We start from the raw sequence: 24,112 nt of genomic DNA on the forward strand, positions 1-24,112 counted from the left end.
AGGGAAGAAAAAATGCATTTGGAACCAGAATTATTATTTGGGGGACAATGGTATCCCTTTGCTCCTCATAACTACTCCTCTGTTGCTACTATTACATCACCATGCTTTGGATGATGTTTTCTGGTAACAGAAAATAGTCTGTTTCACTGATCACCCAGTTAGTGGTGCTTACTCTGATGGTCACATCCAGCCCTCTTTCATCTTTATGGCAAAGCAGTTGTTAGGGTTCAGATTCTTCTGGCAAACATGTACAAGTATATTTAAGGATCTTTTGGGCTGATCCTCTTACTACTGGGATCTATTTCCTCACAAAGAGCCCCAAATGAATGTTGGATTCCCCTGACCTTGCTGCTACTGAAAAAGGCCACTGGTGTCTGTTCGCCTCTTGTTCCTCAGTAAGTTAAGAGGAGAAGAAATAGCAGCATCTGCTTACCTTGCCCTTTTCCCCTGGTCCGAGGCCACCATGTTCAAGGGCTCATGAATTCCTGAAGCTGACTATGCTGAAGGAAGTGTAAAGTAACTGCAGGTGCTTCCTGAAAAGTCTTGCAGGGAATCTTCAGAAGACCCCTTCTAATTAGCCCCAATTAAAGGGGCAAGTAGGACCTAGGTTTAAGCAGTACCCCCTTTAAATGCAACCCCATTACCAAGCAGTGTGTGTGACACAGTCTTGACCAGAGCTGCATGAATGCTGCTGTTTTAATAGGCGTAAAAAATTAACAAAGTCGCTGAAGAGTTAATCACTTTTTGATGGTTTGTTTTATTTCTGTTTTGTAACAAATGGCTGAAATCAATTAAACTGCTTTACCCTCAACTGATGAAGTTAATTATGATTTGTTATGGTATCTGATATGTAAATTATTAGAAAGCAGACTTACATTCGACCGACTGCCTCCAGGCGGTACGGGATTAATCATTGTGTAGATGTTGTCACTTGAATTTGTCGAATCTGTAGAACAGTGAAACCCACTAAGTCAGGGTGATTAATTCATTTCTTAATTAAAACAAACTCATGCCACTTGAACTCATTCTTTTGTATTTTATCACCTAAAATTCTCTCTAAGTACCACCATTTTCTGGCTAATTTGTATTTAATGAAGATTCACAAAGTTTTTAATCACAGAAATTCAACTGTGAAAAGAATTCTGCCACTAGATGAAGAGGATACTGGAGCTCTCTTATCAGGAGAGATTTGGAAAGATAATATTCTGCCATGTGTCACTTGACACCTCAAAATTAGCCAATGCAAATTAGCTTGCTACAGCAAGCATATTTTTTGTTTAACAAAAACATTCCATGTATGGTATATAGCTATTTTTTTCAAAAAAGAAGGAACTCAGGTCCTCCTCACTCACACATAGAAATAAAAGACATAATAGTGTTTAAATCAAGCTACAGAATACAAACCTTCACAGAAATTAGAAGCAAGTCACAGTGACTGATTTTTTTTAAAAGGGGGAGACCTGTGCCTACATTAACATATGGATTGTTTTATTATGACCTAGTCTGAAATGTAGGTCAGAGTTCTCATAAAAATTCAGGAGGAGGAAGGCAGTAGTAATATTACATTGTGTAAGCTCCACCCCTGCAGCTGTGGTATACCACCATTACATGCAGCATGGCTAACTCCCCAGAGCCTCCCCCCTCCCCAAATCCTTTCTTCTTACCACTGACACATACAATGTGTAGTAAATCACCCCTGCAGGCCTGTCAGGAAAATTCACCAGCCACAACACTGACACTCTCTTCCTCCTCCCCTTTACTATGTGGAAAAGAGCAGCTGGGGGAGGGGATTTTACACAGCCTCTTGAGGTGTGTGTGTATATGTGTGTGTAGACGAAGTGTGCTCACCTCAGTGAGCACAGTTTTGCAAAGTGATATTCAGAAATCACACTGTACATTCACATTACGATCTGGCAGCGACATTTCCCCCCGACAACAGAAAGCGCTTTCAGCGAATGTCGAGTAATCCAATAGAAAGTAAAGAGTGGAACAGTCTAGAGTAGATTGAGGGGAAGGTCTGAGAGCATACAATTTTTTTTTTTTAAAAAAAGTTTTGTCCTAATTTCTTTAAAAAACAGAGAAAAATTCAAGTTAATCTCTACTAATCTCTGAGAAGAAGGATCGTCTACTAACAAAAGTACACCCATCCCAAAGAGGGAAATTTCAAAAGGCTTGTTCATCAAAGGAAAAGGAACATCTTTCACAGGGCTTGCAGGGAGGGTCAAGGTTGGAATGTGATGCAAATGTGAAAGATGATGCCTCCAACTAATCTGGAAAGGCTGATGGCATGGGTGGATCCTTGCTCTAACCCCATTTTTCATATGCCTGCTGGGAGGCTCCCTTCTCTTTTAAGCAAGGATAGAAGGCAAGTCACCAACAGTGGCTGGAGGGAGTGAAGGGAAGGAGGTAAGGCAAAATGACATCTCTTTCAAAAGAGTCGGTTTGAGTATTGATTGTGTGCAGCTGTTTGAAAGTACTCTGGCAGCAAGCAAAATGTTACACTGCCATTTGAAATCGAGTCCCACAACCAAAGAAGCAACCCACCTATATCGGGGTCCTTCTTCTTCTTTTTTTAAATGGGGAAAAATGTAAGGCTCTCATGCCCCCCACTCCTTACCTGCAGGGCTAGGCATGATGGGTGTTCCAGGAGGACCGCCACCACCAGGGGGCCCCTGTTGACAAGATTAAATACACATCAGGAACCAGTGTGATAACATAACCTGCAATAGGTCAGCCAGATCCTGCTGCTGTCAGCAACAATGTCTCACCTTGGTATTCAGCCAAGCATTAATCTCCTGTTAAAACCTTTGATGCACTCTTGTAGCCAAAGTGCAATTTCTTTGTTTAAGCCTCAGGAAAAATGAAGGTTTTTACTGAGAGACAGTGATGGCGTCTCTGTGCAAGATGCACATACTATGTCTATCTACCAGGGAAGTAACAGGGCAGTCTTTCAATAACCTTCACATGTGCTGAAGAAGCAAATAGAAATGGGCAACTTGGAATGCTGTTCATACTTTTTAGATGGGCTAATGTAATGATTTTATTCCAGACCAATTAAGAATATACAGGAATCTCTAATTACCTACAGTGCATCATTCACAGAAAACCAAGTAAAGTGGACCTCCACATTCGCTGGGGTTAGGGGCACAGGACCCCTGTGAAGGTGGAAAAACGCAAATTAAAAAAATAGTACTTTTTAACCTGAGAGAACATTTCTCTAGGAATCTCTATGTCCTCCAGCAGAACTCTACTCAGCATCTGCCAGAATTTGACCACAGAATCATGCTGGAGGACCTACAAATGCCAAGAGAAGTGTTTTTTCTCAGAATCTTTAAGTAATCCAGTGCAACTTTATATTGTCAACATCCAGCAGAATGTCTCTGAAAGACCTAGAGATTCCTAGAGAGAACGTATCCATCAAATCCACAAATAATCAACTCCACAAAAGTCAAAGCTGCAAATGTGGAAGACTGACTGTAATTATACCTGTAGCTATATGAGTTAACTATACCAACAGTTCACACATTACAAAGATTCTTGCATTATATCCTAGGAAAACACACACAACATGGAAAAATGCTACACTTCAAGTACTTATTTTATGAGCATGACCTAGGATGTTTATTCATGCAGGCAAATTCCAAAAATATCGCATCATTCAGTATGTTGGCACATTATCACCATAAAGAAATGTGAACTTACCACGTATGTACCAGGTGATGAAGAAGAGTATGGAATCTATAAAAAAAAAAAGCAGAGGGCAGATATTACTTTTTGAAAAAAAGACACATTTCAAGAAAATAAAAAACGCCTATAGGTGATGATTGCTTTGCCCAAGGATTCATCAAAACAAATTCCTAATTGCTGTTACCCAGTGGCTGTTCCCTGTTATCCAGGAGACTGAGGCAATGTATATAGCCCTCCCGTTGCATTCCCCAGATCTACTGTTTTTAAATTCTTCAGAGAATCAGGATAGGAGCACACAGAGGCAAGGGAGCACTTTCCACCATGCCTCTTGTCCAGGATGAGTTCCACTGGTAAGACAGTAAAAAGTATGGGACACATGTAAAAGGAGAGGAAAATATTCCAGGAAAAATAAATTATGACGGACAAGGAAGAAGAATGAAAGACATTTCAAATGGAGACACTTACGGAGTTAGCGCTGTTGGGATTGGGCCATGGTCTACCAGCTCCTGGACCCCTAGAGTTTGAGAGAAAAACAAGTCTTTAGCATGAATATGTGGTGATAAAATGTTAACATAGAGTAAAAAACCTGTAAAACCGAATTTATTTCCATATCAGGGGAACATCAATAAAAAGCCAGCAGCATGGAAGATGCCTTACATGTTAATCCCTGGCATGCCGGGCCCTAGAGAGTTGGGTGGAGGTCTCATTCCGCCGCCATAGTTCTGCAATGATAACCAAGGATCAGTCTACCATAACGAGAAGGGAAACCGGAGAAGAAAAGAGAAAGGAAAAAAAACAAACAAAAACGAGAGGGTTAGTTTGTGAAAATGAACTTTAATTAAAAAAAGATGATGATAATGAACATACAGGCAAAAATTAGCAACTTCAAAAAGTAAAATAGGGTGGTATCATCTCTCAGTTGGCTCTTTGTAAGGAAAAGATTTTTTGAAAGGAAAAAAAAAATCTTAGAAGCCATCAAATTTCAATCTTATGGTAGAAATTTACAAGGAAAGCCCAATGGGCAAAGGCTTCTTGCAGTGGCCAGTGTATAGCAACAAGGGAGTAATGACACCTGTAGCATACATATAAGATAGTTATCTTTAAAAATAATACAGACAAAAAGGAAGAAACCAAAAATAGTTTCTTCTCTGCTACATGTAGCCAAACAAGTAGTAGACATGAAGCAATTAGACTACTTGCTTGGCAGTGGTGAGGTGCGTGGGCTGCATGGGAAGAAGCAGAAAAAATCTGGTGGGGAGCAACAGAGAGAAGGTGAGATTGAGAGAGAGAGAGACTGGGAATGAAAGAGAGAAGAAAAGTTCTGCTTTAAGGAATACAGAGCAATGAGCAAGTGATAAGGATGTGCAGAAGAAGGGATGCTGAGAGCAGAAATGTTTGAAACAGCTTTGTAAGGAAAGAATATTCTTCCAGGAGTCTATCAACAACAGAAAAAAATCAGCAACTCTGGTCTAAAATAGTCACAGAAACATGCTTTTTCATTTAAAAAAAAAAAGAAAAGACTTACATGACAGAAATGAGACAAATCTTAAGCAAATAAATAAATAAAATAAAAATCAAAAGTGCATTGCTTCCCCGTTAAATTGACTATCAATGTAGACCAAAGCAGCCTTATGTAAATTCACTTCTATGTATCATAACTTCTGTTTGTTTCATCTTTGGGGGACCCTATCCCCACAAAAGAAATCAGTATAAATGAGGCATTACACTACTATGTCTCACTTGTTTTGTAAAGGAGGCCTAAACAAGGGAAACAAATCCAAAGGGAGCCAATCCATCACACTTGCGAAGCTCAAGCTGTGCTAATCATGTTTAAGGGCCAGAAATGAAAAGGCAACTTAAGACTTGGCTGGCTTGTTGCAACCAGTCCAAACACGGCTGCCCAGAGGATCCGACTTTTGATTGCACAAAGACATGCTTCTGTCCTGAGGGGTAGTTAAAAGTCGGTTCTTCTTTGAGAGCAGCTTAAATAATGGTTGTAACTAGTTCTGATGTTGATTAAACACTCAGTTTTTACCATAATGGCCATAACTTTCTCTTGTATACAAAGAACACCTTTTTGATCTCAGATTCTCAGAAATCTGCATTATTGAATGGGCAAGTCTTGCATTTCCAACTTATGGTGACACTAGCATGGGGTTTTCTTGGCAAGATTTATTCAGAGAACAAATTACCTCATGGCCTCCTGAGAGAGTGTGACTAGCCTAAGGTCTGGATTTAAACCCTGGTCTCTGGGCTCCTAGTCCAACACCCAAACTATGAAGCCATACTGGCTCTCTACACAGCATTTAAACATGGTTTTACAAATACCCTTTGTAGACATTGCAATCTCTCTGGATCTACAAATAAAAAAAAATCTTAATAATGAAATTACTGCCTATTTGCTTGGTTAGGATGATAACCAACTGGTTTGTTCAAGATGTACAGAACAACCAGAGCCTTTGAAGCATTATTTGTTTGGCTGATGCAACTCTAAGAGATGAAAGTTGTTATAATAAAACATGGGGGGTTATTAAGAACTTTGTACCCATTGCTAATAGCAAACCATCTCTGAGTATTCCTTATGTAAGAAAAACTCATGAAATTAATGGGATTGCCATAAATCAACAGGCAACTTGAAAGGCACATACACAGAGCCCCACTGCTAACAGTGCCAAACTATTTAAAACAAACCATAGAATCTAGGCTACTGGACAACTTTTTCCTTCTGGAAGTGTGTGGGTCTCTGATGAACAGAAGACCCCACAGAAACTTTTTATTACTATCAAGAATTTTGTTAGTTTTCTCCATATGATTCATTCCCACAAAGCAGTGACAAAGGCTGTACTCTCACAATTAGGATTAATTCATATAACTGTAATGCAGAAGATATCGGTATGGACTGATGGTACACTGCTCTTCAACCTTTTTCTTAAAAATAATGTAAACAGAATTGACAAGCTCTTGGAGCAGTACTGCTCATGAAACAAAACTGCATGGTATGTATCTGCTCACTTCCTCTGAATCTAGACTCCTTCATGTACTTTCCAGTATCACCTGCTAAGCCCCTATCAGTCCCAACCTGAAAAGAGATGGTCTAATTGAATGTCCCTGTGTACATTTGCTGACTCTGAGGTTTATCCGATAGTAGCAGAGCCAAGAGTACAAGGCTGACTTTATTACAGGCAAATACATAATACAGTCAGCCTTCCGTTTTTTCAGGGGATCTGCTCCACCCCCTCCTGTGAAAATGGAAACTTGCCAATGGGGCTTGAAGGGTGCTGCGTGCCATGGACATGCACCCCATTATGTTCCCTATCTGTTTGCTGCTAAGAGAGGGTGTGAATTCCAAGGTTGTGCAAACAGCAGGGCGACTGTACTTTGTTATGGTCAGTACTAATGCTGCAGCAGCACCCACAATAAATTTGGTAAGACGTGATTTGATGAAACATATTTGCGTGTTTTATATACTTTTCCAAATTAAGGTGGCATCTGATACCTTTAAAAGATTATGATTTTACATTTGGTGTAATGGACAAACCTAGAGGATTAGATGCTTGCAGGGCTCCCTAAACACCACTTGAATCTACAGCGGGCTTTCGACAATATTATTATTTTTATATCTTAGAGAGACATAGGATCAATTTGGGCAGTTTGGATAGTCAGGAACATGTTGCAAGCTTTCACTGTCTCCATTTCCAATCCCCTGTTTTCAGGTTGCTCTAACCACTGTTTGCTATGATGCCTAAATTGAGCAAACTATGTTTAGCACTATGTACCAACCCATGGTTTGCAAACCATGGTTACATATCATGGCTAGTATTAACCATAACTTGTCAGATGCTGTTGAGACAAGCATATTATGGTTAGCGGGAACCCTCCTCCAGGAGATGGGAAATGAAGTATGAGAGGAAGAGATAAGCAAGCCTGCAGCACATTTCTAATCCTCTAAAACTATGGTTTTGAAGATTGAACTAAGTGATTGTATATGAATTTAAGCACAAAAGGAAGGTTTTAAAACAATAATACACAATTATAGGCAATTATATATTCCCTAGTTGTTTAGTGCAGTGCATATGTAATTATGTGGAGAAGGTGACATCTTGTCATCCAGCCATATGGTGAAGGAAATTTTAGCATGCCAGTGCCACTGGCTGAAAAATCAAACAAGTGAAAGAAAGAACTTTACTATTTGGCTAAATGTTACTAGCAACTACTTGCCTGCATGGTGGCATGCAAACTGCAATAAGTGACAATGAATTAAATGGTCACCTGAAACCACCTGAAGCCTTGGAAAAACCTGTCTGAATTTTTCTCAAGTTAAGCATGACAAAGAAGATTTCCACACCAGCGCTTACTTTGGGGAAAACGCTGGTAAAACACCGGTAAAACATCAGGGAAGCGCACATGTATGAAAGCCCGATGCACTTCCCAAACAACATGGAATTATCCCCTTGCCTCCAGCACCTATGAATCATCTGGGGAGCAGCAATTTCCCATTAACACAAAGTTTCCGTTCATAGGAAATTGCTGCTCCACAAACAATTCAAGGACACTGGAAGCAATGGGACCATTCCCTGATGTTTGGGAAGAATGTTAGGCTATCATACACGTGTACTTCCCTGATGTTTTACCAGCGCTTACCCCATGGTAAGCACTGGTATGAAAATCTTCAAAATGAAGACAGGCATTTCAGCTTGTCAGGCTTCAGGAAACAGCATGCGAAGAAAAGAATTAGAAAGCAGGATTGCAAGGGAGGCTTCATGGAGAAGTGGCAAGCCTATGAAAGAAGAGATGTGCATTCCTCAGTAGCATCAATCAACACTACAACATGTAAATAAACACACATTATCTCAATCAACCAAAACACAAACAAAATATGAAGCTAGAGACCATTACACTTGTCTTAATCAACAGTCTGCACTGTGGAGGTTTGCCTTATATTGTTGTGAAAGGATAATCTATGGCAGCCTTTGCCAAACTGGTGCCCTGCAAATGAGTTAGACCGAAACACTCATCTTCTTTAGCCACTATGACAAGGGTACCTGGAGGGCTGGAGAAAGGAGGCCTAGAAAATCAGTCCCAAAAGAATCCTGGATCTTCTGGCATCCATAAACTAACATAAATGGCTATGTACAATTAAGGACTCTTTAATTGTTCTATAAGTCTTACTATCTAGGGCTTTCTCTGCCACCCCTTGTTTAAACACTGATTCAAGAGTGGGTGAAGCAGTCAAGGACAATGACTGGTTCAAGGAATGCCTCTGGAAAATGTTAAATGTTATTACACAAGGGTGGGCAGCTCTGGAAGGCCAAAGGGCTGTATTCACCCCCGAAGAAACTCAGGAGTGTCACACCTCCATCACACTCATTTCCTTACCAAACAAATCAAAGTTTTGCCCCAGAATGGCCTCTGGGTGACATGGAATTATTTTCACCTTGTTTTGGGGACTCTCTTGGGCTGTTTTAGGTCCAAGAAAGGCTTTTTAAAAAACAACAGGAAGTGATTGCAAGTCACCTCTGGTTTACTTCTCATTTCAAAAAATAACTGTCTAGGGTGCCTCTAAATATGGTGAAAATGTTCTCTAAACACCCAAAAGATTATTTTGGGGTATTTTGAATTTTAAAAATGTGTTTGGAAATTACTATTATATTTTAAATGATTCCTAGGGGGACCAGGGAGGGGTGGCATGCAGACTTCTGCCCACCCTTGCTCTAACATAAAGGCAAGGTATGAAAACCAAATATCCAGGGAGAAAACCTTCCTTGGCTGCTAGATAGGGGTTGTACACCCTAGATAATCTGTCCTGGTACAAAGAATGAAGCAAATGAAAGCCAAATAGATTCAGGTAATTTAAATATTAAATATTGATTAATTCAGATACATGCAGCATTATAGCTACACTATCTCTCTACCTTATCCTCCAAGGGTTATCATCTTGAATTGGAAAATTTATTCTTGGCAGAATCCCAATTAAAATAGAAGTTTGTCCATTTGGACAAAAGACCAACACTGGAAAGTTGGCAGGGGTGTTTGTAGTAGGTGGGAACACAAACTACGTGATAAGAGAATGTTCACTTTTGAAGTCATAATAAGATTTTGGAAGGTGGGCTTTTTCCAGACACATGTAAACACACTAATGTAAAATGCATTACCACTAATGGCGGGGAGAAAAGGGGTTGGAAGTAATGGAAGTGCTCCTAACTCTTTAAGCCCCCAGTGGCTGCTTTTATGATGTTTTGCTCATAGAATAGCAAAGATGTTACTTGGCACTGGACAGGACAGGAAATGCTCTGCCCAGGTTTTACCTGTGGACCCGGACCCATGGGTCCCATTCCTCGTGGAGGATTCATTCTTTGCATTGGCCCTGCCATGTTGGGATGCCCTACAGAGATAGAGAAGAGAGGAAGATGTTATAGAAGACTAATGCATCTGAAGAACGGAATAGCCAACCCAACCCAAGACAGCATCTGCAGACAACCTCAAACAACCTTTACCTTGTTGTCGTGTGGGGTCCATTGAGTTGGGCAGCAAGGGCTGTGTACCAGGAACACCCCCTGGAGGCTAGGAAAAGGGGAAATAAATTTGGGAAAATCAGAAACGTGGAAGATGAGCAGCAAGATTAGCCACACTTGCTGCAGTGACTATTAAAAAAAGTAATGGATGTTCCTGTTTAACCATGGTATACCATTTTCAGAAATATTAGCTTTCAATGAAATTTATTTATTATACATATTAAACATCTCATGAAATAAATACTCTAGACATTGAACTGACACAAGTCATTTTTCTAAAGAACATGAAGATGGAATAAAACCTTTATCTTCTAAACCTCATGTGTATCTCATAATGTGTGTAGAATTATAGGGGAGAACTTTGGATGTTTAGTCTTTTCCTTGCCTGCTGATTCTCTTGTGGAAATGCCCCCAATTCTGTTTTCTTTATGACAATTTTTCCTGAAGCTAATAATAGAAGTAGACATGTTTTGTGTGTATGTGTGAGTATGAAAAGGAGAATTTCTAGAGGAGAATCAACTGGTAAAGGAGTTGAGCTGTCCTTTCCTACCACTTGCTGATTTTTATCCTAGAAATGTCCTTCACCAGCATAATTTGACAAAAGAGTGATGGTTCATGCTACTTTGGGTTCCAAGAGAAAGGTGGCAAATAAGGCTAAAGCAATCTGTGATCCTATCCCAACCTCCTTTGGATAACTAAGTGTTATTTTCAAAATAGTCTATGAATGCTTTCAGAAACCACACTTTTTGTGTTTGTCCATTTTATTTAAAACATTCTGATCTGCATAACATCAGCTGATCTCAGGGTGCATCAAAATGAACAAAATCACTTTTGAAAGATTCAAAACACCCGCACACTCTCTCAAAAAACATCAGTCTGAGAACTCAGAATAAAACCTGCAATACAAGGGTTCGAATGCCAAGGCTTGACCTCATTAAGCCTCAAATGCTTGGGTTAAGAATGGCTGAGAGGGTGGGGTAGTGGTAAAATGCAAAATTATTCTAACTAATGGCTTGAAAACACCCTCGGGCCTTAATGTGGCATCAAAATAAGGGCAACATCAGTGCCATCCAAGGGAAGGGCATTGGGGGATATAGCTGAGAAAGCCTTCTCCCTTAACTCCCTTCATGGTCTACTACTCCAAACAGAGGGACAAATGAAGGCCTCCTGGCAAAAACAGAACAAAACAAAACAAAAATAGGGAGAGGTACTCCCTCAGCAAATGAGGCCCTGAGCTGTTTAGGGTTTTAAAGTTCAGTTGGAAATCTACTGGCAACCAATGCAACTTCTTTAAAACTACTGTTATATAGTTTGCATGTGGTTGTTCCTGCCATCTGCTGCGTCAGTCCTCAGGGGCAGCTCCAGACAAATAGCACTGCAGTAATCTGAACAGGAATTTATGAGCATGTGTACCACTGTAGCCAGGCTGTCCCTGTCCAGGAGTGGTCACAGCTGGCAGACCAAGAGCAGTCTTGATCCATGGAAACCATATGAGCCTTTCCTAGAATAATACCAAACTTCCACACCTGCAGGAGTGCAAGTCCATCAAGAGCAGATTGCTTACTCATTTGTCAAATATTGGGACTACTGATGTACAGAGTTTGCTCTCACTGGGATTCTGTTAATCTTAATGATCCTCATCAAGCCTGTTACATCTCAGGAGACTGATCCAGGACTTGCATCATCTCAGTTGAGTCCACTGATAGGGAAAAACCAAGCTAGTTCTCTCAGCATATTGATGGCACCCAAACACTAAACTGTAATGGCTTGTTATAAATATTCAACAGATAGAATAAGGACAGACTTGAGCCCTATGATGCTCCACAACTTAATAGCTTCAGAGCTGAACAGAAGTACCCCAATTATCCTCTTTGTAACTCTCCTACAAGTAAGAGCAAGACGACTGTATCCCTGTGTTGTCCTAGAGTCAACATTAACTGGCCCTAGGAGTTCTGCTGGACTAGTAGTTGACTGTGGCTACTTTAAGTATGCCATTTGATGCTGTCCTACCCCCATTTTTTGGTGGATTATTTGCCAGTCATAACATGTTCTCAAAGGATTTGTGTACTTATACTCCAAGGATTTGTGGAAAGTGAGGGAAAATTGCTCCATTTAAAAAAAAAAAAAATTCTCCCAGCTATACTGCAAAAAGTACACCACTGACAAGAAATGGTTAAGTTAAACAGGCCATATGATGACAAATGTATTGGGGATGAATGGGACAGTGTAATATGATGGGGCTACAGTGATGAGACACCACAGGGACTGCATTACCAATGGAATATTTCCATTGTTTGAATAACCTAATTGGAAATTGAAATGAGCATTCAGGAGAATGCCTCTATGATCCATTTGCACTCCTGTCATAAAAGACATCATTTTGGTGTTCATCTACATTGAGATCTTCATATTAAAAACACACTACCTTAGATCCCATGACAAATTACCTTTAAGATGTTCACAGGACTTTCTTAAAAGTCTCATATCCCCTCTTTCCCCCTCCAGCCACCTGTGCCCCTGATGTGAGGCAACCTCTCTCTCCCACAGCATCTTTACAAGTAGAGGGGTCTTCAGTGCTCTAGAGACTTTAAAAAATCTCTAGAGCTGCAGGAAGGAAGAATGCAACAGGAAAATGTCATTCCAAGAACTTCTTTAAATTATCTTAGGATTCAAGTCATACAGATAGCAGTCTTTGCTCTTGCTGCATATAGAGATTTTTTAAAAACAATTTAAATTATGCCTATAATAACAGTGATAAGTGGTACAAATGTAACACATATAGAAAAGTACTGCCTCATTGTATCTTATGTAAAAAATGATGATGTACAGATAGGGTACAACACAATGAAATAAATGGAAACTTAGACATGGCTGAATTATATTCCATCATTTTGTGTAAGTGTGGGTCCAAACCAAGATGGGGCAGATTTGTAGATAGCATGCCAGAATGATCCTCATAAATTATTTCTGCCCTCCAGGAAATTTTTTTCTGTTTATGTGTGTATGGTAAAACAGAGCCTGTCACGTTTTGAAACATCCCACAAAGCCTGTTTGATCGCAGTCCCACAGAAAGACAGAAAATGTGTGTCCTATGGAAAACAATGTCCACAAGACTTTTTTAATGCACCTATCTCACTGTTTCTCCATACAGTCTAATTTTAAGAAAGAAGGTCCTTAAGAAATTGTTTCTGATACCAATGTAATCTTAAAATGTACACTTAGACAAATGAGGTATGTAAATATATTAAAGTTATTTTTCCCCCAGTAGGAAAAATGTTTCCCCCAACATTTCATCAGCAAGCATTATACAGTTCTCCCTGCATTTTTTACCTTGCTGATATGAGCAGATTATGAGGTTGCATTTGTGAACATTAAAGGCATATTTAGTCATTTTATAGAATCTACAAGATTTGTTTCTTTTTTTTTTTTTCCTTCCAAAGGTTTGTTCTATTTTGGCAGCAAATCTTTCAAGGTCATAAAATGTCCTCATAATGCAGAAAAGAAAATATAGATTACAGTGTCCCCTGAGAAGTTTAAAAGGGGGCAAGCTTTGCAATATGATGCAACTGACTATGAGTCCTGGTGGCGCAGTGTTAAATGGCAGTACTGCAGCCACTCACTCACAAACCACAAGGTTTTGAGTTCAATCTCAGCCAGGGGCTCAGGGTCAACTCAGCCTTGCATACTTCTGAGGTCACTATAATGAGTATCCAACTTGATGGGGGCAATTAGCTCACAGTTGTAAACCACTTAGAGACTGCTCAGTGTGGTATGAAGCTGCTATTGCTAGCTCTAATATGAATATTTTCTTTAAAATATGAAAAAAAATGTGTTAGAAATACAGGCAACGCCCTAGCTCAAGATGGAAGCTATTGGTTTCAACCTAGATATCAAAGAGTTGCTTTAAAGGTCAAGGGTGGGACATATTTATATACAACTTTTAAAAAGTAATATATGCTCTCTAACACTAATTTGTTTCTACTTTGCATGTTTTAATACATTTCTGTGGACATAACACTAGCTAGGTTGTCATTTTTTGCTCCAAGTATTCCAATAATTTCTTGACCAAATGTATTGCTTTTAAAAAATGTTTTATGTGTGCAATTATACTGAATTTCTAGATGCTTTATAAAGCAGATTCCAAGGCCCCATTAACGGGCTGGACCCCAAGAGGCTGCAGCACCGCTGAAGCTGGCTGGTTGGAGATCAGATCACCCCTTGGATGAAAAACCAAAGAACCCTATGTAATAGCAAAATGTATTTTTTAAAAAGAGTGGAATGTCAAGATTTGTGGAATGGTTTCAATGTAGATCTTTTTAAGATCTGTGTTTACAAGTCCTGCATAGACCTACAGCTGAAACCCAAATGGAAATAATTAGGTAAAACTCAAACTAAAGCTCAAAACCATGTGACACATAAAGATATCATCAGAGTTCTAGAGCACTTTATGGGTTTCCTAAGATGTATTGACATTTCAAACAAAATAGAGGAGGGATGAAATAATGAAACAGCCCTCAAAAAAGTAATCATTGGGCATATGATTTTACCAGACATATGTTTTAATAAACTTGTATGTTTAGTTCCCAATTAGTTTCTCTTTCATGTTAGAGAAACTTTACACATGAATATTTGAGCTGTAGTTTCATGTGACTCTCTGCCCAGCATTGTAGATTCATGTTTCGAGTAATAAAAACACCAGATAATAAAAATGTGCTAAGTGACTCTTTGAACCTCTTTGACATTCAGTTACTTTATGCAATATGCAGTTAATTAGGCAGACCAAAGGGAGCTTTCAGAATATTAGGAATAAGTTTCTGTATGAACATATGCATGCATGCATGCATGGGACAGAGAAAACTGTCAATCAACAAGAACTAGGTGTCAGAAGCATCTGATGCCCTCATCTGTCTCCCAGTTTTAATAAAAAATTAGGCCTGCTCAGTCACTTGGTAACTGCAGTTTATCCTTTCCCACCACCCAGGCACTTCCTGAATGAAGCCTATGTGTTAGATAAACGGTTGAATGTATGGTCATACTTGGTCCCAAGTTAGTATAACCAGTTTTTAAAAATTGCACAGAATAGGTTTTAAAAGGCTGTTTTATTCCCAGAAAACTGTCCACAATTTACCCCAGCATAAGCAATCTCCCAATGCAGTGCTTGGCTGATTGATTTCTCTTGAAGTTTAGAAATGTGAGAAACTGTGCAATGTAGCAAATCTCTAGCTACCTTCCAACTCTCCCTTATTCACTAGCTTAGGCTTTCCAGAAAATCAGTTTATAGTACAACAATGTGCAGTTAACCATATGCTGAAGGAGATCCAGATGCCTCTTTTAGCTAGTGCTTCTGTCACACTGTCCTCCACATTAAAGGCAACATTTTCTTAATGGGAAAAATAAGACTCTCTCCACTCCTACTTAAGTTGGTTGTCACTATTCACAGTGTTTTATGGTTACTCTACTAATATAGGAACCTATTTAGAGTATGTGTGACTCTGTCTAGTAAAGGATAGAATCTCTCGCCACATTTTATTTTTTTAATTTTTAATAATGCAAGTATCCCTCTCTACAACAAAAATGCAGAAGTACTGATATAGTCCTTTCATCTCCCTCTCTCCCAAAAGTAAGGGAAAAAATTGCTCCCATTCCAAACAGCAGCAATGCCATTTTAAAAACATATAAAATGTATTTTTTAAAATGTATTTAGTCTGCTCTTCACAGGTTGTGTTTCATTGTGTCTTGGTAGCTATCCTCTCAAAACAGTAATACAGACTTAGGGGCAGACATAGTGAAGCTAACAAGAAGTTTATTCTATACTGTGGGTGCAGCAGGAATATAGAAGAGAAACACTACTGTTGAAATAAACTACCACTGCAGCAATGGTACCAACTTACTGCTCACAAAAGCACAGAGTCCTAAACTTTGCTTGAATTCTAGTAAGGTTACCTACAACCCAACAAGACAGTGCAAAAACAACAAGTGGTGAACAATTTTTATTGGATGCAAACTTTCATAGACTACAGCCCTCTTTATCACATACAACTGCAGTGGACTGCAGTCCACAAAAATCTTGTCAATCTTGTGCATACCACGAGACTTTTTGTTATTTGCAACAGAGAAATATGACTATCTTCCTATAATTTTTTTTTACAAGTGAGCGTAAGGGTCTGAAATATACATTTCAAACAACATAATAGTGTTTATGTTGTGTTTTGTTTTCCAAGGCTAAGGATGTTAAAGCTGTCTACAGGATTGCTTGTTATTACTACTACCTTAGTATGATATACAGAATGTAAATCTATTCCTCCTTCAGTCAAAATCGCTGTATGTTGCCCTAGCACAGAGGCAGAATGTGTTTGAATAGTAGTCACTAGGGAAGATCAGTTACCTCCTTTTGTCCTGTTTGTGAACTTCCCAACAAGCATCTGGTGAACTAATGTGCAAAACTGGATGCCAAAGTAGATAGGTTTTTGGTTAGAACAAGCAAGGCTCTGTTTGTATTATAGCCTGTTTGTATTATAGTCTCTTACAAAAAAATTCAATAAGAAAATATTATTTCTGAGGTATTCCTTCAAAGAAATGTCAAAGAGCCCATCACACAATGGGATGTTTTTGTGATTCGTTCAACACATCTTCTGTGCACCTCTTATAGCTTAGCTTGCACAAACTCAAGAAAGAACCTGACTACAGACAGTATACTTTTCTAACCCCAAGCTTTGTTAAGATTTATGCATTTGTGCTTTTGCCAGCAAAAGGCTACCTGAGATTAAGTATGCTTAAAATAGCCCTTCAGCAAAGAAGGAGGAAAAAATTGTCAAAACTTGTTATGACTTCAATGTTCAAAGTTTCATTCATGTACATCTAAGTTTGAATTGTATTTTAAAATACCTTGACATGAAGACTGAAGAAATACAATACCTGGTTTCCCATTCTGATGGGGGGCCGGGGACCTCCTGCGTATCTTGGTGACATAAAAGGCTGTAAGCATATAAAATTAATTCAGTTGGAATGCAGATGCAAGAGTGGTAATAAATATTAACGTTACTTCCTCACTGCTGTACCTTAAATACTCAAATTAATTGTGCCTTCCTTATTCCACACACAAGCACACTCACAGACATCTCAGACCAAACATCTGATTTTGTATTGGACTGCAGACCACGTGGATTAATATTTTAATACATTGAATTTCACACAACTTGTGTATTTGCACAGACAGAACCCCTCAGACAAAAGCTAAGTCATACTCAAAACTCTTCTCAGGCATTTGTTGTATTTTATTTCGTTTATGGTTATTTGGTTCAATAAATTGTGACAGTACTAGGTACAGCCGCTAAAATTAGCACAAGGAGAATGCCAGCTAAACTGTTGATACATTTTCATAGACTGGTAAATGAAAGGAAGGGTTGGGGAGGAGAGGATTTAAACTATTCCAATGACAAGTAGTAAAAACAATCACTTAAACCATATAATGAATGTCTACTACCATTCAGGAAAAAAAAAAGAATTAAAAAATGATATTTGTATGCAAATTAGCATGTCTAAAATTGAAAGCTACTTTCTAATCTAATGTCAATGGAACAAAATACAGTCAAGAGAAACAGACTTCCTAGTGGAGGTGGAATGAAGTGGAATGAAATCAATACTGAGGGCTCATATCTTGAGTAGATGTAAATCTGCAGAGCTCCACAAACTAGTAGAGCTTAAACTGGTTAAATGAGCGGAGTGATGTGGCTCCCACATGCTTGAAGAGTTCACACAGAACACAAATATCACAGCAGTGCCCTGCAAGGTCTTTACCTGACTGTGGGGTCCCATCATGCTGTTGGGGTTGTGAGGTGGAGGCTGTGCGTGTGGCGAGGGCTGAGAGCCAGGCGGTCCCTGTGAGGTTAGATAGTAGAAGGTAGTTATAGGTCAGGCACAAAAAATGTGCAGGAAAATATCTGGCTTAAAAGGACAAGCTGGTGAAACTTTATAGGGAGCAAAAGGTTTGTTTCTACACACTGAAAACTTTGAAAACTGGGGTGGGGAGAGGGAATCAATAAACTATCAAGCACACTGTAAGAGTTATTATAAACCAAAGACAGGCAAAGAGGATTGTTGATTATGTGTTCAAGCATCTGGGTCTTTTAAAATCCATCTAAAGCTTAGGTTTCTAGTCCCTATGGCTATACAGATGGGATTGAAAATGCAACTGCAGTTCCTCTAAAGACAGTAAAAACAGATGTCAAACAATAACATTCATCCTTTTTCCACATCACATTTCTAAGTCTGTACTAGAATTCTGACCAACTGAGTCCTCTGGCATTTGCAGTATTTGGAATAGCAAATGAAATCACTACTAGAATAGCATCTTGGCTCTGATCTGGATCCACTGTTCAATGGACAGACTAAAATAGGTCCAGTGTGTGGAAACACATAATTTGTGAGCAAACATTTTCATTGCTGTACCTTAATAGATGCAAACTGTGATCTCAATTAACATAATCAACTCCAGAATATCTAAAAAAAATGCTTCATCTAGTGTAATACTGGAAGTTGCACACATGGCATCACAGAATTGCAACATGTCCACCAACTGTGCCCTGGCATCTGCCCACATTAATACACACTTTATTCAAATTATGCTAATCAGGAGAATTGAGTAAACAAGCAAACAAAAAAACCCTGCAATTCCTTTTGGCCATGTTGGTCAAGATATGGGTTTGGAAAATATAGCTTCTACAAGCTGAACAAAAAGTCCTCTGGTGCAACATACTGTCTCAATTTTTCATGAGTCTGAATCATTAAATGCATTTCATTTGTTTGAAGAATGTCTATAGAACTTGCTCACCACTGTATTTCCTAATCAGAGTAGCCAAAGTACTTTGCAATTTCACTTGCTCTGTGGGTCAAGAGTTTGGTACCAGAAAGGAGGAGCAAGAAGAATTATGAGGAAATTCTGGGTTTGATTTAAATTCCTTATGTAGGAGGCCCACTTTATTAGTCTGCCAGCCTCTGATTTTAAAGAACAGATTCATATGTGAGACTATGGTTTTATTATTTTGAGATTTCAAATATCCTTCAAGAAGATTACATGTTTAAATAAATTCCTTTTTACAAAGCTTTTAAAGCCTGCTAAGCAAACACCTTTCCAACTTGTACTGTGTCTAAATGGAAGATTTTTTAGCAGCATCAGCATTGGGAGGATGGTGAAGAAGCGTAGGTGAAACAGTCTTTTGGCGGCAGACTGGATCACCTTCTTTGAGTAAACAATTACACAAACCTTGAACAAGGAAAGAATGGGATTCTGATATAGTCTGCCTTGCAGGCTATCCTCAACATGGTAAAAAACACACATCTAGGGGTCTGGTTACCAAAATGAAAATCATAAGAAACGTGGATGCTGAAAGAAAAATTCATCATTGGGAGCATTCTGGAAGAAGCTGTCAAATGATCTCTAAAAGCTCAAAGTGCTAGGCTGACCTAATGGGACTGTTGCATTGTACATGTGCATATTTTGTTAGTTTTGAATAAAAAGTTTGTTGGAAAGTGTTCAACTGTTCTTTTTTGTGGTACAGAAACAATTCCTATTCGTTCCATGTTACTTCTGACTTTGATACCAAATTTTATGTCATAGAAGCAATGCTCAGGAGCACATCTACTTCATTAACTTAGAGGTATGTTTATATGCCTGAAGAGAGGAGAAATTACTTGGTGTAGTTTTAACTTTGCAATACAGCAACACTGGACTTTTTGTCCAGCAATACCATTTCAATTTCTTTCATTCCAGGAAATGAGAAGTTTATGTTGAAAAGTGTGCTCCAGAACATGAATATTCAGATTTACACTATAATATACATATGTTCCTTGTGCAATGTTTTGCTCAAATAAAAAGAAAATTGTAATTGGTCTGGAAAGCAAACAAGACTTGTAAGTACATTATGAGCAGCAGCTACACACTTCAGGAAAAGCAGAGGAACAGATGTTCTATACCTGCCATGTTAGTAATTTCAACAAGTGTTCGCCTTCTAGCTGCTGCCAGCAATGGCACGGTTTGTTACCATGAGCAATTTTCTTAATTAACAGACATTAATTAGCCATTTAGCAATTTTGCAAGCATTTGTTTAGCAGCTTTCCTAAACATGAATACCACTGTGATAATGGTACTGATTAGAGGATCCCCTAATTAACAGTACAGGGAAGGAAAATTGAAATCACATAAATTTAAAAGGGGAGGGGAAGTTAATGAAGGCAGGACATATTTGCACCTGCAAATCTTTTGTACTAGGGAAACTTGAGTGCAATGTAAATAAAAGAGAAAAAATTGTTAGGAGTTAACACAGAAAGATGCAAACGGAGCTCTAAAACAGAAGCAGACACTCTGCTTGATCCTCCAGGTTATGTTTACGTGATCGCAGAAACTGATTTCCCATTGCATTAATAAGCCCCATTGTATGTAGGGTGCTAACATTTGCTCATTAACTCCTTTAACTGAGAATGAAGAATTGCTTCCTGCAAGGTACTTTTTTTTTTTTGCTCTAGTATTGACATTCAAATGCATGCCCCCAATACTGGATGTGGAAGATACATGTATGTTTCAAACACTGTTTTCCATTCCTTGTAAGCAGTGAACAGGTCTCTGCTTTAGGGTGTTTTTACAGAAAATGCCATGTCTGAAACATATATGTGAATTTCATTTCTATCACAACGCATGTGTATTTTGTACTGATACTGAATAACTTTTAAGAGGCAACCTTCATAAAGAACATATTCTTCACTAATTTATCACATGCTCCACCTTAAAAAAAAAACCCAAAGTCTATATTCTCTTTATTAGTTTCCAGAAAGGTAAGGTGATAAATTATTTTAAAAGTATTTACAATTAAGAAAAAGCATATGGCACGTAACACATCTGTTTGCAAGTTAGGAGTTAATGGTCTCTGGGATAAAGGGTTGACAAAGCTTGACCTTAAAAATTAAAACTTAACATTCATTTAGGAAGTCAGCTGTTCAGCGATACCACCCAGATTCAGAGTACCTCATGGATTTCCTCTTCTGAACCATATTATTTAATTCTTAGCCGAACTTCTACTGAGTGTTGTGTGACGTGACAATGAATTATCTCCACAAAACAATCCATGACAATTGATGCTGCTATTGGCAGTATCCTGTTTTAGCTTCTGAAATGGCCTCCGCATGCCCAGGTCACCTACTGGCAGCAACTGCAGATGGGCTTAATAGTCTAGCTCTGTCTACAAGAAGAGTGCCAAGATCTATATGGCTGTTGAATCCTGACAATACTACTACACAATTCTTGTACTACAGCAGGATAAGAAGTAACAAAGCCGTTGTATGCACTACAGGCAGGAGATAAAAATTCATCACTGATGCTATAAAATATCATGCCAAAACGATGCCACTTGGCAAAGCCTAGAAACATGGGATATAAAAGGTTGGACACATTCACACACAGCAAATCTATGTAGGACGCATTCCCTCTTGCTTCTGGATCACCCTACTTACAGACCCAACACTTCTATAAAAACCAGGCCATCTGGCCAGAGAATGTCACAAGCAAAGTGCCAATTTAATATCTACAACAGAAATATGTGCTATATCATCATTTATTGCATTTCACAGACAGCGTGATGTAGCTGTTTGAGCATTGGACTATGACTCTGGAGACCAGGGCTTGAATCCCTGCTCAGCCATGGAAATCCACTAGGAAACCACTTGGGCAAGTCACACACTCTCAGCCCCAGAAAACCTGGTTATAGGTTTGTCTTGGCGTCGCCATAAATCAGAAATGATGTGAAGACACACAAACAACAACAATAACATATCTCCACTCCTTGCACACTACATAATTACAGAACTATGATTTCAAATTATCTGCCACAGTTCCATCCTACAGAATGCTGGGATTTGCAGTTTAAGAAGGGACATTTAGAATTCTCAGCCAGAGAGCTCCAGTGCCTCACCAAACTATATGCCCCGGGATTCCACAGGGTGCAGCCATGGCAGTTTAAGTGAAATATAGAGCTATAATTGTGAAGTGTGAAAGTGTTCTTGAACTTGCTTTAATTTTTTAATCAGGATTTGACATAATTTCTTGATCAGAAAGTGACATATACTAGTGGGCCCTTCTTTTCTGTGGGAATTCCGTTCTGGACTCCCCTGAAGATGCCAAAAACCATTGGACCTCAAGTCCCATGGTGTTCAATGGCAGCTTACATGCATATGCACAGCTACTCCGCCAGCACTGCATGAATGTATGCCCATTGAAGTCAATGGGACTTGCTGTCTGCAGATGCTCAAATCCGTGGATGGCAAGCCCACAGCTGGGGCGGGTGCACTGTACCTATAGTTCAATGGTACAACAGTATCTCCCTGTCCCCTTTTGATTTATTTTAAACACAGTTGATATGCAATTTTATTTTCAATACATAGTCTCTATTCAGTGAACTCAGGACAAGATACACAGGGTTATTGTCCCTACAACAACTCTGAAATAGGCCTGAGGAAATATTTTGGGTTTCATAGTTAGCTAGAGATTCAAAACTGCACCCATCTGCAAACCCAACACTATATATGATCCATACTAACCCTCCCCTATTAAAAAAAGTGTTAAGAAATACCTTCTACTCAAGATATAACCTAACAGATTATAGTACTTTGCTTCATTTGTGCCTCCTCAAAAGATAACTTCTACCTTTTTCTGAGGCACACTGTAGTTTTCAAGCAGAAATAATATGCTGTTAATTGAAAAGGGTAGTGAAAAGAAAACGACAAAGCCATTATGTTTCCCAACTGTATCATTAGCTAACTACTAAAGGAAATCCAGCAGTTCCAAATATGAACAGCTTTTTAGAAAGCACAAAGCAACCATCCAACTATTTCACATACATTCATTTATGGCAACAATCGAGCAAATTGGCTGTAAAAATGAAATGTTCATAGAATTGAGAACGAAATAGTCAAAATACCTCAATTGAAATAAGAATACTTAAGCCGGTTCCCCACCACATCATTTCTACAACAACAAGAATTAGTGGCCTACAACGTTTACATTCTCAACAGGTGTGCATGAAATAAGAGAATAAGGGTTTGATATACACTTCCATCAAAAATCCCTTTCTGAATCTTCGCTTCTGTCATATAACGGAGCCAGCACAGGTACCATTCTCACAACATAGCAACATCTCAGCATTCAATTATTTAATCTTTCACAATTTACTATCGAGTAGTGTAGCTACTGAGCAGCTAAAGTAGTGAAGGGTGACAATGGCAGAGGCTCTCTGGCTCTGTCAGAAACAACAGTGGCACTATTGCTAACACTTAAATAATAAAAAATAAAAGCTTTATTTTTAGCCTGCCTTTCCTGGGATCAAGGTGGGTTACAACAGCCAAAAACACGATACAATCAATATACAAAAAATTAAAATACAAAAAATATAAAATCTCACAATATCTTACAACAGTTAAAATCCAGTTAAAAAGTTTTTCCAACTAGCACAAGATTACAAGAACAATGAGGAGAGAGTACCCTGGGCCCAAGCCATATAGGGCTTTATAGGTAATAACCAACACCTTGTATTGTGCCCGGAAGCGAATAGGCAGCCAATGGAGATCTTTCAGAATTGGTGTTATGTGACTGGTCCTGGAAGAGCCAGTGACCAGTCTCGCTGCCATGTTTTGAACCAACTGAAGCTTCCGAGTATGGTACAAGGGTTGCCCCATGTAGAGCGCGTTACAGAAATCCAAATGAGAGGTTACCAGAGCATGTACTACCGTTTCAAGGTCCCCCTGGCCCAGGTAGGGTCGCAGCTGGCGTATCAGCCTAAGCTGATAACAAGTGCTCCTGACCGTCGCATCCACCTGGGATGTAAGATGGAGCAACGAGTCCAGAAGCACCCCCAGACTGCGAGCTGAGT

The 24,112-nt window shown here is 39.0% G+C and overlaps 1 protein-coding gene across 4 annotated transcripts in view; it reads right to left on the reverse strand.

The window, feature by feature from the left end:
- The window catches only part of SSBP3 (single stranded DNA binding protein 3), a 197,425-nt gene that overhangs the window by 6,182 nt on the left and 167,131 nt on the right, over positions 1-24,112 (reverse strand). The window contains exons 6-14 of one of the 4 annotated variants that reach the window (XM_089515212.1): positions 17,997-18,077; positions 17,115-17,174; positions 10,182-10,248; positions 9,993-10,069; positions 4,345-4,409; positions 4,153-4,201; positions 3,703-3,738; positions 2,618-2,672; positions 876-946 (exon numbers count right to left, since the gene is read on the reverse strand). In XM_089515212.1, the coding sequence (XP_089371338.1) occupies positions 876-946; positions 2,618-2,672; positions 3,703-3,738; positions 4,153-4,201; positions 4,345-4,409; positions 9,993-10,069; positions 10,182-10,248; positions 17,115-17,174; positions 17,997-18,077 (561 nt within the window). Of the gene's footprint in view, positions 1-875; positions 947-2,617; positions 2,673-3,702; positions 3,739-4,152; positions 4,202-4,344; positions 4,434-9,992; positions 10,070-10,181; positions 10,249-17,114; positions 17,175-17,996; positions 18,078-24,112 lie in introns of all 4 variants that reach the window. The other 3 variants (XM_089515211.1, XM_089515214.1, XM_089515213.1) reach the window with 3 other exon arrangements.

The sequence above is a fragment of the Sceloporus occidentalis genome, unplaced genomic scaffold (assembly GCF_023333645.1).
Source record: "Sceloporus occidentalis isolate IW3139 unplaced genomic scaffold, rSceOcc1.0.p SCAF_3, whole genome shotgun sequence".
Lineage (NCBI taxonomy): Eukaryota > Metazoa > Chordata > Lepidosauria > Squamata > Phrynosomatidae > Sceloporus > Sceloporus occidentalis.